Source organism: Artemia sp. Qi Xiang Cuo, chromosome 5 (genome assembly GCF_049724085.1).
Source record: "Artemia sp. Qi Xiang Cuo chromosome 5, ASM4972408v1, whole genome shotgun sequence".
Classification (NCBI taxonomy): domain Eukaryota; kingdom Metazoa; phylum Arthropoda; class Branchiopoda; order Anostraca; family Artemiidae; genus Artemia; species Artemia sp. Qi Xiang Cuo.
In genome coordinates, this window is record NC_142798.1 from 37,077,809 (window position 1) to 37,091,895 (window position 14,087).

Here is a 14,087-nt window from a genome sequence, read left to right on the forward strand (position 1 = left end):
GAAATAAAATTCATATTCATCATTAACTTATCTCTAACTTCACAGTCACCATATTAAAAAAAACTCATTTACCACACTATCAGCATCTGGAGCCTTATTATTGTTTAATCCTTTCAGTACTTTCACTAATTCTTCTTCACAAAATAAATACCTGGCCTGGCTGACTAAGTGAAATTGCAAAAACAAAAATTGTTGAAAGTACAATTCTTTAAAGCAAGCCTAGGGTGTACCACCAGATACAAATATAACAGAAAATATTCACGTGTCTTGAAAATTAACATTTTTTTTTTATCTCGACGTTCAAAACTTCTCTCTGACTGCCAAATTTGACCCCGTTGGTAATGGAGAGTCAACCTGTTGTAAGTACGAAAGAGTGAAAATTAGTTGTATGGATAATAAAAACACTGATTCATTTATGTAATAGTTTTCTTGTACACCGTAAAAATATTTTTTGGTATATGCCTACTCACACCGTTCTCGAATGAAATGTTATTTCGTGAACCTAGTTTTTCATCGTCGATGCCCTACTTCTTATTTTAAAAAAACGAATGCCCACTACGGTATTACGTCGTCAGTATGTTACATAGCCTAATCCGACCTTCTGACAACTTTGCTATTTTTATGCGTTTATCAAGTTTACTCGACATCTACGAGAAGAATTTTGTCGGATCTCAACCAAAATTGGTGGAAAGTGGAAGGTGGTATCCTTGTTGTGAATTTGTGGTCCTTACTTGATCAAACCTCTCTGGAAGAGGATGAAGAGGGCCTTAAATTCTTGTCACCACGAGATTGTTAAAAATACATAGTCAGGTCTCAACCAAATTTAGTGGGAAGCTCGGGCCCTTTCTAACCTATGTGGGGGTATGGGGAGTAGGGTCTACGAGAAGAAGATGTAAGATCGTAGCCAAACTCGATAAAAATAGGCGTCTTATTTTTAGCTTGTGGTTGTCCAGGCACAATTCAACTTCTACAAATGGAAGAAATGGGGACACCTTAGTTCTTGTAATTAGGATATTTGCCAGAGGAGACTCTTGGATATTGGTAAAACTTGGACAAATGTAAAAGCTAATGTCACACATGTGTAGGACACACATAATCCAGCTTCTATAAGGAAGGAGGAAAAGAGACTTAACTTCTTGTCATTACGAAATTCTCTATAAGGCGTATCGGATCTCAACCAAACTTATTGGAAAGTGAGAGTTAATATCCTGATTGTGTGGTTTGGGAGTCTAGCCCAATCAAATCAGTGTGGGGGCAAGCAAGGGGATTTCTAAATTCTCATAATCAACACATTTACGAGAAAGAGTCGTCGGATTCTAATTGGTGGAAAGAAAGAGTTACTCTGATGTGTAGCTTTTGTGTACTACCACTACTAGAAGTTGATCGCTGTGCCAAGTGGCCAAAGGCAAACACAGATGTCTACCATCCTTCTCCAGCCCATCCTGTTAAGAGTTAAATTATTTATTCCCTAGCATGACATTCATCCTTCCTTTAAACATTTTCTCGAGAACTTTTCTCAGCCCATTCGAGGACCTTCGGCTTTTTGCTTGGAAAAATAGATATCTAGTATATGTTGTTTTTTTGTTTTTGTTTTTTTTTTTACGCCACATTTTAAAGCAATATGTGACAACTCTAGTTAGCGCGGCTTTTATTTATCCTAATCTTAATACTAAGACTTATCTTCCTATTATTCCAAACGTGTATTTACATAAAAGAACAAACTCACAATTCCTTGGCAATTTTACTTTTTGCATCCAACTACATCTACCATCTTTACTAATAATACTGCACAGGCATTTGAAGCAATGCACTTGGCCAATTTTCTTGGTACCTAAAATCACCTCTTCATCATCATTTACTCCTATTTCAACCCACTTAACATCAATTTAATCAAACCTTTCCTCGTTGTACAATCTTTGCTGCGTTAAATGGGATAAGATCCATCTAAACAGTCAATTTAAAAGGGAAAGGACACAGCCCTGCTTAACTCCTGTCCACATCGAACGAGCTACTAGCCTCGCTTCCTCGCTAACTTAACCACAGAAAGTTATTCTCGTGCATAGCACTAATCACTAACGTATTGTTCGGTGTACTATACTAGAATAGGACTCTCAATTGAGCTTTTCTCATAGTTGAGTCAAATCTTGGCTCATAACACTGGGTAACAGCAAAAAAATCGCCAGGGGTTTCTCAATTGATTTTGGTGTTATGAGTCCGAATATCATATTCATTTTGCTCTATCAGTTCAACTTTTTTAGATACAGCCATAGGCCTCCCTGACTAGTTATAAACATGCTAATATCCGGCGTTTAGAGTTCAATCACAATTTTCCTGAAGAATATATTGAATTATAAAATTACGTTATTTCTCTAAAATAGCTGCACACGTGTATGCGTGTTTGGAAGTTTATTTGATTAACCCTTAGCCAATCAAATGGATTCTAAATTTGACTGCCTGACATTAACCTGCACTTTTGTATTTCTTTCACTTGATTGATCTGGGTTCGGCGCGACAGTCATGCAGGAATGATCTTAACATTGTCTGCTACATTTGTGGAGATTGCACGCTGTCAGTGGGCAAGAGGAACATCACGGGATTTGTAAAGCACGCCTACGAGGCTTACTTTGAAGTCAAATTGGGTGACCAATACAAGTCTTGGGTACCACATACAGTGTGCAAGACGTGCGTGGAATACCTGGGGCAGTGGAGGAAGGATGCGAAAACTTCACTGAAGGTTGGGATTTCGATGGTTCGGAGGGAGCCATTAGACCATGCCTGGGATTGTTACTTCTACGCCATCAATACTACTGGCATCAACCGGAAGAATCTACCCAGCCTCCAGTACCCCGACCTTCCGTCTGCCTCCTGTCCAGTTGCTCACTGTGAATAAATTCCTGTACCAGCGTTCACAGAGCTTCCCGATAGCGACGACAAGACCACCAGTGCAGACGAGGGAGGATATACAGAAGAGGAGTATAAAGAACAAGATGGTCTGCAACCCTTTTCACAATGCGAGCTTAATGATCATGTTCGGGATCTCAGCTTGTCGAGGACTTCGTTCGAGCTCTTGGCCTCCAGACTCAAAGAGAAAAATTACTTGGTGAGGACGCGTGTATACTTTCTTTTATAGAAGGTATGAGGACTATATGGGCTACTTTTGTCAGGAGGAAGACCTCGTGTACTGCCGAGGTGTCGCTGGTCTTGTTGGTAAACTTGGCGCTTCTCAATACGATCCGAGAAATTGGCAACTCTTCATTGACAGCAACAAGCGCTCTTTGAAGTGGGTGCTCATCCACAACGGGAACTAGTTCGCCTCGATCCCTCTTGTGCACTTCACAGTTCTCAAAGAAAAATATGAAGCAGTAAGCACGTGCTTGATAAAATCCAATATGAATAGCGCCAATGGATCATCTGTGTCGACTTCAAGACGGGGAACTTTCTGGTCATCAGTACGGGTTCACGAAGTACCCATGCTTTATATGTATGTGGGACAGTTGAGACAGATGCCAGAACTAGGTAAAGAATGAGCGGCCGGCGCCAGAGCAGTTAGTACCCGGGGCGATAAACATCATAAGAAAACCTCTTATTGACCAGAAGAAAATATTGGTCCCACGGCTACACATAAAGCTTGGATTAATGAAGCAGTTCACGCACGCTCTGGACAAGAATGGGAGATGCTTCAACTACCTGTGCCGAGTCTTTCCTCGACCGACCATTGAGAAGCTGAAGGCCGGTATTTTCGATGGCCCAAAGATACGGCAGCTCATAAATGACACAGAGTAAGAAAACCTAATGAACACGCCAGAGTGCGCCGCAGGGAAACCGGTTTTGCCGGTGGTGAACAACTTACTGGGGAACACGAAGGCAGCAAACCCCCCCATAATCGTCAGCAGCATGATAGAGGCTTTCCAAAAACCTGGGTGTTTGAAGAGTATAAAGATGTACTTCCTGTTCTTAAACATGGAGAAGTTCCTTGAAAACCTTGGGGCGATGAGCGACGAGCAGGGAGAAAAATTTCATCAGGGCATGCGCCAAATGAAGAATAGATAACAGGGAAGTTGGGATGCAGTCATGATGGTGGACTACTGATGGTCGCTGAAGAGAGACAATCCAGCAGCTGCTCACACACAGGAATTGAAGAAACGATTATTTATGCCATGAACTCTAAATTTCTGTGCCACGTAACGGTCATTCTTGTACCAGTATTATGAATTATTTTTATCAAATTTGATGGAGTAAATAAAAACAGAATTTGGATACCTTGACTGTTATTTGTTGAGGAAAACGGAAAAAAACGCCAGGGGTTTCTTAGCTGATGATCCGCAGAAATTTGTCTTTTTTACGCAAAATAGATTTTTTTTTTTTTTTTTCTGTAGCAAAAAATCCTGACCTAATTGATCAAAACCAAGGTCATTTTTAGACTCAGAGAATCAAAATAGTCTAAATCAGCTGAAAAACCCTGGACGATTTTCAAAAATATTTTTTTGTTACCCAGTATAATCAATAAGCAGAGGACTTGTGTGTCAGAATATTCCGCGTATTGAAAACTGGATTTGGTTAAACCAACCGAAATGGCATCATAATAAATTTTGTTTTATGATATATAGAAGAAGTAGAAATTATTGTCTATGAATGAGAAATATAGATTTTGGTATGCAGAAAATTAAACATAGTGCTAATTCTCGTTATCTCGGAATGATTGTTGATGAGTCACTGTGTTGTAAAGATCATATTGCATGTGTAAGTAGTAAACTAGCTAAGAATGTTGGTATTATTAAAAAACTTAAGCATATTTTTCCTCGTTAAACGCTAAGAATGTTGTGCATTTCTCTGCGGTACATCCTTAGGAATAAGGTACTCTATGGCACCTTATTCCTTGGGGCTATTCAGAATATGGTTCTGACTGGTGACAGTCAGAGTGTTTTAGAAAAGCATCGTTACCATGAACTTCATACAGTACTTTTGGAGTATATTATGTTCAAATGAATGTAAATAGTGTGGTGTTCTACCGAAATTCCGTAAACTGTTGGAACTGCATCTTTTTGAAGCTTATGAATTTGATGCGTCGTCAGCCGTTTAAGTTGTCGATTGGTCTTTTTCTTTCTTTTCTTTTTTTTTGGGGGGGGATAGCTGTTAGTATGTTTGTGTGAATATTTTATTATTTTTTGTGTGGTTTGGAGGTCTGAGCCTTGGAATACCTTAGGTCTGAGGCCATTTGGGCATGTAAGTCAAGCTCCTATTGTCTTTTTTCTTCCTATTTTGTCCTGATTTTAATTGAATTGTGTTCATTCATGTAATATTTAGTCCCTCGCAGGCTAAAAACCCCTGGACATTGCTAATGATCAATTCAATACCTTACTATTATACAGTCTCACCGCGTCTTCCAGATCATCAACAATTTACTCAAAGCCTCGTTTCACATATTCTTAGTCAATTCTTTAATGTCGTCTCTATTTTGTTCACTTTCCTCTCATGCCCCCTCTCGTAAGGCTTATCATTCAAGATGGTTCGTAAGATGAGTCCAGCCATCTTCTACATTATCAGATTTTAAACTATACTATTTTGCACCCATCTGTTCTGGAACATTCGTGATTTTAAACTATACTATTTTGCATCCATCTAGACCCCGAAGCCGCGCCTAAAATCGGCAGCGCGCCGCCGAAAAAAAAACGGGGGCGCGCCGCCGAGCTTGCATCAGCGCGCTGACGCCGCCGCTGATTCTATCGGTGGCGGCGTCACTAATACGCCGCCGTTTTTTTTGCCTTTTTTGGGTTTCGAAATCGACCTACCGGCGTAAAACCTCAACCCCGCGAAACTGGTTCTTAAAAAAAAATAATGTCATCTTGGGGTCGCCAAATATATAGGTTAATATGAATGAGAAGAAGAAATTTTTCTTGAAACAAAAATTCTACCTTCCACTTTAAAATTCTGTTCATTTTTCTTTCTGATTTTTTCGGATGAAAAGAGGTAGGTAAAAGAGCATTAGGCAATTCAGAATGTTGTCATAGGCAGCGCAATCGAGATATCTAAGTAAAGAACAATGTTGGCACAATGTATTTTTTTTTTTTTTCCATACCAGGGCAATTCGTATCGAAGTTGTCGTAGAAACTTCAAAAAGGGCTCATTCGATTGGAAATTGGAATAACTAGTGCCCTTTTTAATAGTCGAAAGTGATTGGAAGGCAGCTAACACCCCTTCCACCCACCGTTTCCCCAAACACATCCAATCAAAATTTTAAGATAGTCATTTTGTTCAGAGTAACTGATTTCCAGAGAGAAAATATGTTTTTTGAGGAGGTTACTCCCCCACAACCCTTAGAGCAAGGGTTTTGTAGTTATGCCCTGGAGGTATACAAGAACGATGTCGGCACAATCTATTATTTATTATTTTTTCCTTTAGACCAGGGCATTTCATATCGAAGAAGTTGTCGTTGAAACTTCGAAAAGGGCTCATTCAATTAGAGATTGGAGTGGCTTGTGCCCTTTTTAATAGTAAAAAATGATTGGAAGGCAACTAACACCCCTTCCACGCCCACTATTTCCCGAAACACATACAAACAAAATTTTGAGATAGCCATTTTGTTTAACGTAGTTGAAAGTTCTGAAAATTAGGTCTTAGAGGATGACAACCACCCTCACAGCCCTTAGGTTAAGGGTTGTAATTTATGTCCTGGGGGCATATACGGTGTTTATAGAAAGCGTTGTCGTAGAAACTCAAAAAGGGATCATTAGTTTAGAAATCGAAAAGCCTAGTGCCCTTTTTAATAATCGAAAGTGATTGGAAGGCTTGAGATTTTTTATAGTAGAGATCGATGTGGGTATAATGTATCATTTTTTTTGTTGTTGTTGTTTAGACCAGGGCACTTCGTATCGAAGGAGTTGTCGTAGGAACTTCGAAAAGGGCTCTTCGATTGAAAATAATGTCCTTTTTAATAGTCGAAAGTGATTGGAGGGAAACTAATCCCCCTCCCACGCCCACCCTCCCATTTGCCTTTATGTTTAAAAAGTAAATAATGCCTTAAGATTAAATCAAAATGCACTGTGTTTATGCTAATTCCCAATAAGGCATCTCAGCAGTATCCCAAGGACGACTAAGGGTATTATGTTCAAACTTTCAGGGCTTCTTCTGCTCTTAAAATTTGACCAAATCAAAATAGCTTAAGTGTGTCCAAGCTATCAAAGAAAGTGAACAAATTTGTTTGAATGTTATCAAGTTTTCCATTTCAGGTCAACTAGAGGAGGTATGAAACTAAATTAAACACTATTATTTGTGTTCAGATTTTTATAAGGGTCTATGTTGTTAAATTTTGCTGAAAATTGTTTTCCAGCATACAAATAGCAGGCCAAACTATATTTTCTTAAAAAAACGAAAAGATTTAAAGTATGATTTTCTTTTTCCCTGAAAAGACTATGTCAATATAAAACGAACAGAAATTAATTAAAAAAACTGTTTCCAAAAAATAAGTTTTTTCAAAGAAAAGTAAAGAACTCCATTAAACCAAAAATGAGCAAAATTAAAGTCAAGTAATCTACCAAGCGTCAAACTACCACAAATCAGCATCGATAAATAAATCAAACCCAAAACGAACAGAAATTACAATAAATAACCGAGTCAAACTCAAAACTATCAGAAACTAACACAAGTTGGGCTCAAAACCCCTATGCCTTCCCAAGGCCAGATCATAATTTGTACTTTACTGAAGAAAATATAAATTAATATGCATTGTCAGTTTAATATACATATACTGATATTTAGTAATCAAAATGTTAATATTATTTGATTTATTAAAGTTATAAAAGTAAAAACATTTATATTTTTTCATTAAAGTGAAAATTATGTTCTGGCCCTGGGAAGGCATAGGGATTTTGAGCCCAACTTATGATAATTTCTGCTTATTTTGAGTTTGACTCTGTTATTTATTTTTATTTTTGTTCGTTTCGGGTTTAATTTATTTATCAATGCTGATTTGCGGTAGTTTTACACTTGGTAGATTATGTAGAGCTAGTATAGACATATATCTATAGAAATGAATTACTTTTTTTGCACAGTTAGCAGAGCACACTGAAGTTGAAGTAGCCTTAAACTTGGACTTGAAACGTTATATATTGACAACTTCTTTCAGAAAAGAATTTCGGAGGGTTATTCCGTGTTGATAAGAAAAGAGGGTAAAGGTGCAGTTTAGTTCCTCCTGTAGTGTACTGCGCAGGAGCCCTATGGTGAAGGTGGAGGTTTGTTCTCCCTTATAAAACAACTTATTTCAGCAGATACAAAGAAGAAGCCCATTTGCGGCATTCTGTGGGACCACAAGGTCCTGTACTAGTATCAGATCCCGCGAGTGGCAGTTTACGCTCGTCAAGTTCTGGCTGTACCAGCCACATGTGCCCAAGTTAAACGGCTTTTTAGCACGACAGGACTGATAGTGACTGCTAAAAGATCAATGGATCCAGGCAGAGTGAACAAACTGACTTTTGTTACATCTATTGTAACTGAAGTGATGTAACCGCTGATTTAAAATTGTTGGTGTTGTTAAGCCATGGTATCTGACTTGTATGCAGTGTTTTTTCGATGTTGTTATTTGTTTTTTTCACTTCCTTTTCGTATGTATTTGATGAACAGGAGATGTTTGAACTTCAAACTTTGAAAGTTATACACACATTAGCTCAAATCATTAACAAGCAGGAAATGACTAAACACGTGATTTTATAGGAACAATGCGATGTTAAACATAAACACAACATAGGTTTCCCTGGGTGTAGTGGCTAAAAATGAGAATTCTACTTGGTCTGATCGACAGTGAACGTAAACATTTTCCACATGGCCCAAAAAATTTTTGTTTTGTCATATTGTTCCTGTATGTTTTTAGCCATCCATTTAAAAATCCTTAGTAAAATCGAGGTTGAACGTGCTTGGTGAAGTGTATTTTTTATTTTTATTTTTAATTACAAAAATGGGCGGGCCGGGGCCCCCCGCCAGTCTAAAATCGGCGGCGCGCCGCCAAAAAATTTCGGAGCGCCGCCGCCGATACTTAATCACACATTTGCCTCCGTCATTTCGGCGCGGCGCGGCTTCGGGGACTACATCCATCTGTTCTGGATGCGTGGAATGTTCTGGAACATTCCACGCATCCTCAGTATTTCGTTACTACCTAGTAAAAATTACCCTTCCGAAATCTTAGCCCTAAATTAACCCTGGATGGTGGTCTTTAATTTAATATAAATAGCAACACTCCTAATATCCTCTTAGGGTCCTGTATCGACACTGCAAGCCTTTGGTTTATAGTAAATTAATCAATAAGGTTAGCCTATTCTTAACCACAATTCATCCTCTGGAGCGGGAAACAGAAGGGAGGGTCAATGAATTCTTTTCATCAAGACATTTATCAAAAGGGGTTTGACAGAGCTCAGTGAAACCTGGAGAGAGTAAGAGCTAATATTCTAGTTATATATTTCGGGGGTCCGGGCCCAATCCCACCTCTTCAGGGAGGGAAAGGGGAAGCCCTAAATTCTAGTCATCAGGACACCAACCAGAACGGTTGTTGGATCTCAACCAAACCTGGCGAAAAATAATACTTAAGTTACTTTTAGTAAGTAGCATGCTGATACAAAACTCTCAGCTCACCTTTCACTCCACCCAAATAGGTCATAATGGGCGTGAAGTGGACTGCCAAGATAAAATTAGGAGACTAGAACTCCCTAATTTAAAATCAACTGAGGGTAATTGATTACGAAGATATTGCACACAGAACGGTCAAACCAAGGCTCGATAAGTGCATATTTCATAGTTGGGTTTGATTTCCACCAAAGCATATTTCAGCATTTTTGAAAGCACTCATTACCAATCTGAAGTTGATCTCGCAAAATTAGTATTGTAAATACAAAAATATGTAATTATGCTTCATTCGACTCAAACAGGGGCGTGATTTACTTGGGACAGGGGGGACAACAGCCCCTCCTAGACCTTGGCTTGTCCCCCCTGAAATTTAGTTTCTTCAAAAATCTCTTCAAAACTAAGATAAGCCTGCATAATTTAAGCATCCACAGAAATGGTCTAGTTTTATTTAGTATATATTTACCTTTATGGTACTATATGGCTCATTTTCAGGTTTTACTGTTATTTTCGCTTGATTTGGGAAAACTGGCTCCAACTTTACCTGAAGAGTAAGGCTGTAAGGAGATGGTGATTCTATCTTTTTAGGAGGGATGACTGAAAGGGGAATACAGAATTCTGAGTAAAAACATCTTGAATTTTCATGTATAGCATAGTTTTGTTTTCAATTAATAGCACAAATTCCCAAAAACGTCACACATTTAAAGGAAGCTATCAGTAATTTAATTTGTCAAAAAAATGAGGAGAAAAACATTAGAAAGCTAACATCTTCTGGATCACTAGATAGTCTTTTAGTTACAGGTTTACAGAAGAGAAAACAAATAGTATGATTCCTCCTGAGTTTCCAATAGACATGTTCAGGGCTTCTTCAAAGTTTGTAACCAAAGATCATTCGTTTACACCGCATTAGTACATGTAATTGTTATTTTTATTATAGGTAAAACCGTTTATGGATGACATATCTAAATCAAAACTGTTTGTGATGGATGGTAATGCTCCCAAGGAGACAATTGAATATATGTTCGATGCCTGCAAAGATTTAAATATACCAGGTATGTCCCACACTATAATTTAAATATATGGTACTGCATTAAAAGCTATTGAATTATGAAGCCCAAACAAAACTTTTACAAGATATGTTGAAAAACTACTAACGAAAGGAGCATATCGGTTCGGTTTTTCCCATCTGAAAATATCTTGATTCAAGTTCTGCTCCATCTGTCCTGACCTTTACGGTACAATTAAACTTTTGCATAACAACACTTCGAAATGAAATCACCCTAAAAAATGCTGACTCCTTAACGTTTTTTTAAGAGGGACCTGAAACTACCAAACATTTTTCATGTATTATAAAACCATACCAGAATTATAAAGCCTATTCCAGCAGAAACCAAAAAAAAAACTGTTCTGATTTTTTTTGAAAAATGGAAAATACAGATGCTAGGTTTTGGCAGAGGTGACCGTTAGTATTACTGCATAAACGGTCTATAATTAACTTTTATTTTGTATATTCAACATATTCATTAAAGACCATAAACTAAAATAGCACTAAATTTCAAACGCCAATAAGTCTTAGAGGAAAAATTTAAAATGACAAACACTAAATATTTGGAATAAGCCTTAACATCCAATTCTTTTATCGTCTCTAGAGCTACAAAATTCTGTTTTTCAGAGCTTCAGTTTCTATTTTCAAGGGTCGAGACTTGAACACCAAGGTCGGTAGAATAGGGGATAGATGGTATCCTAGCCTAGGTAAATTTGGTGTAGGCAAAAAAAACAGTAGTTGCTGAAGACTGCTGCAACTGTATAGGTATAACAATCTAGTTATAATCAATACAGTATTTGGCCATAAAATGGCCCACAAGTTAATATGGTATTTACGTGACGGTAAGACAGCTAAACTTACTGATTATATTATTGTAAACTAACGACTGGTAGGATCATTACAGATACTAGGGTATATAGGAGTGCTGTTACTGATGTTAAAAGTAAAGATCACCATCCAATAGGGTCTAGAGTAAATTTAAAGCTAAAATTCAGGAAGGGTGCCTACCTTCCAGGAAGCTATGACGTTGGTTTACTCCAGGATGAGAATTTGAGAGAAACTTTCCAGCAACAGTTGGATACTAAACTGTAGGGTTTAAAATTTAACAATATTGAAAATGGATGGAATAATTTCAGGAAAATAGTTTGTGAAATCACTGATGGCGTCTTCGGGAAGAAAGTAGGAAATGCGGCTAGGAATATTAGTGAAAATTCTTTATTTTTAATATAGAGGAGTAGGCACTTGTACAAGAATTAATTGAGTGATAGATCATATGAAAATAAGTGGAATGTAAAGAAAGCATTAAAATATTAATTAAGGAGGTGTGAAGTAAAGGTCATGGATAGAACTGCCGAAGATCTGGAAGATGCAGCTAGACGGTAAAATAGTAAAATATTGTACTGGCATGTTTGTTAAAAAATTGAGAGGGAATGGTCAATCTAGACTTGTCTCAGTTAAAGACAGGAACGGGATCAGATTGGTGATAAGGAAAGAGTTAAAAAGAGATGGGCAGAACATTTTAAGGACGTGCCAAACCGTGATTAAAGTTACAGGAAAAGATATAAAGGAGAATGAAAAATTTTGTGACACCTTGGGTGTGAAGGAAGATATATTTTGAGAGGAATAATTAATGACAGTACTAAAAGGATTAACAAACAATAAGGCCCTAGTTTCTGATAGTGTGGTAAATTATTTTCTTAAATATGGTGGTTATGGGGTTAAAAATAAGTTACTGAAGATTAAGAATATGATTTTTGAAAAAGGGGTACTTTGATTTTAGAAAAACCCTAATTAAACCCCCGTGTAAGAAAGGTGATAAGAATGAGTGTGATAATTATTGAGGCATTAGTCTGGATTCTGTAGGTGGCAAATTACTTAGTATGACGATACGTTTTAGACTTAGAGATGCTGTAGACAAAGATTTAAGAGAAGAGTGCGGTTTTAGGAAGGGAAGAGGGTGCGTTGACCAAGCTTTCCCTGTTAGATTAATAATTGAGAAGTGACTGGGTCATCAAACACATTTTTTCCACAGTATATGAATAATTTTGATTGGCATTGTCTTACGGAGCACAGCAAAGGCAATGAGAGAACACGAAATCAAATGGAGAAGTAAAACTTTCCTGCACTTAGATCATGCTAATGATTTAAGCATCCTAGATGAGAGTGTTAGCAAAATGAATGAACTTTTAGAGATTTTGCGAGTTCAGGGTGCAAGAATAGACTTGAAAATCAATGTTAAGAAGACTAAGTCGCTAAGGCTAGAACTAATTGAAGATGAAATGGTGACGTTTGGGTAACGAAAAGATCTATGAAGTAGACAGTTTTAGTTACCTAGGTAGTGTTATTAAAAAAGACGGTGGTTATAGTTAAGATGTAAATAGTAGAATAGCCAAGGCCCAGGGTTTTTTTTCACAGTTGAAAAAAGTTTAGAAGAATAAAAAGATAAGTCCGCGAATGAAGATTAGAATTTTGGAAGCTACAGTGATAACAGTGGTCAAGTATGGTTCTGAAGCATGGGCGCTCCGAAAAACGGAGGAAGATTAGCTAGATTTTTCCCTGAGAAATTGCATACAGATTGTTTTGGGTACCCGACTGACTGACAGTATCTGAAACAGCATGTTATACAAAAAATGCAGTTCAATTCCGCCTTCTAGGGTTACAATGAGAGAAAGGTTGAAATGACTAGGGCACGTTCTGCGGATGACAGATTGCCGAATATTCCTTTTCGGCCAACCTTCTAGGGCTAAATGAAAAGCAAGTTGGTCTCGGTTGGGGCGGGAGGATGTCATAAGGAAATATTTAAAGAAAATGGGAACTTCCTGTGAGGGTGTAAAGAGGGGGGCGTTGAATAGATTGGGATGGAGAAGGAGCGTGCGTAGCTGTACTGGCCTCAAGCGGTTTGGTGCTGCGTTGAGTTTTTAGTAGTAGTAGTAGATGTTCACTTGCCGCTCATTGCTATGAACCGTTTCTACTTAGATTAAGGAGGTTTGAATTTGCACAGTGGTGGATACATATTCATTCTAACTTTATGTTTTATTTATGTATTTTCCTCTGTGAAACTGGGAACGCGATTCTTTCATCCTTGAAATAACTGATAGAAGAAAAAAACAGTAAAAGAATGGGTTTATGCTATTTCCCACGAAATATTACATACAAACGCGTAGTACCGTGACCAATAATGTCAATATAAGTATAAACTACTTCGTCCACCCCCCTCCAAGCCAGAAAAATAAATCTGATATTGTACATTCTCCTTTTTTTTCTTCGTATTCTCGGGAAATTTCTTTTTCTAGATTCATTTTTTGCACCTCCATCTAAAATTATATGATATTAGTACAGTAACCATTGTGATTTCGCAACTATTTCCCCATAAATAAGTTCAAAAAGCTTGTTTAAGAGCTTGAAAACTTTGGCTTTTATTGACTTCACTGAAATT

The 14,087-nt window shown here is 37.6% G+C and overlaps 1 protein-coding gene across 2 annotated transcripts in view; it reads left to right on the top strand.

The window, feature by feature from the left end:
- The window catches only part of LOC148952099 (uncharacterized), a 644,245-nt gene that overhangs the window by 549,916 nt on the left and 80,242 nt on the right, over positions 1–14,087 (top strand). For both annotated transcript variants that reach the window (XM_089089541.1, XM_089089542.1), the window contains one exon: positions 10,544–10,658. In XM_089089541.1, coding sequence (XP_088945667.1) covers positions 10,544–10,658 — 115 coding nt within the window. The remainder of the gene's footprint in view (positions 1–10,543; positions 10,659–14,087) is intronic.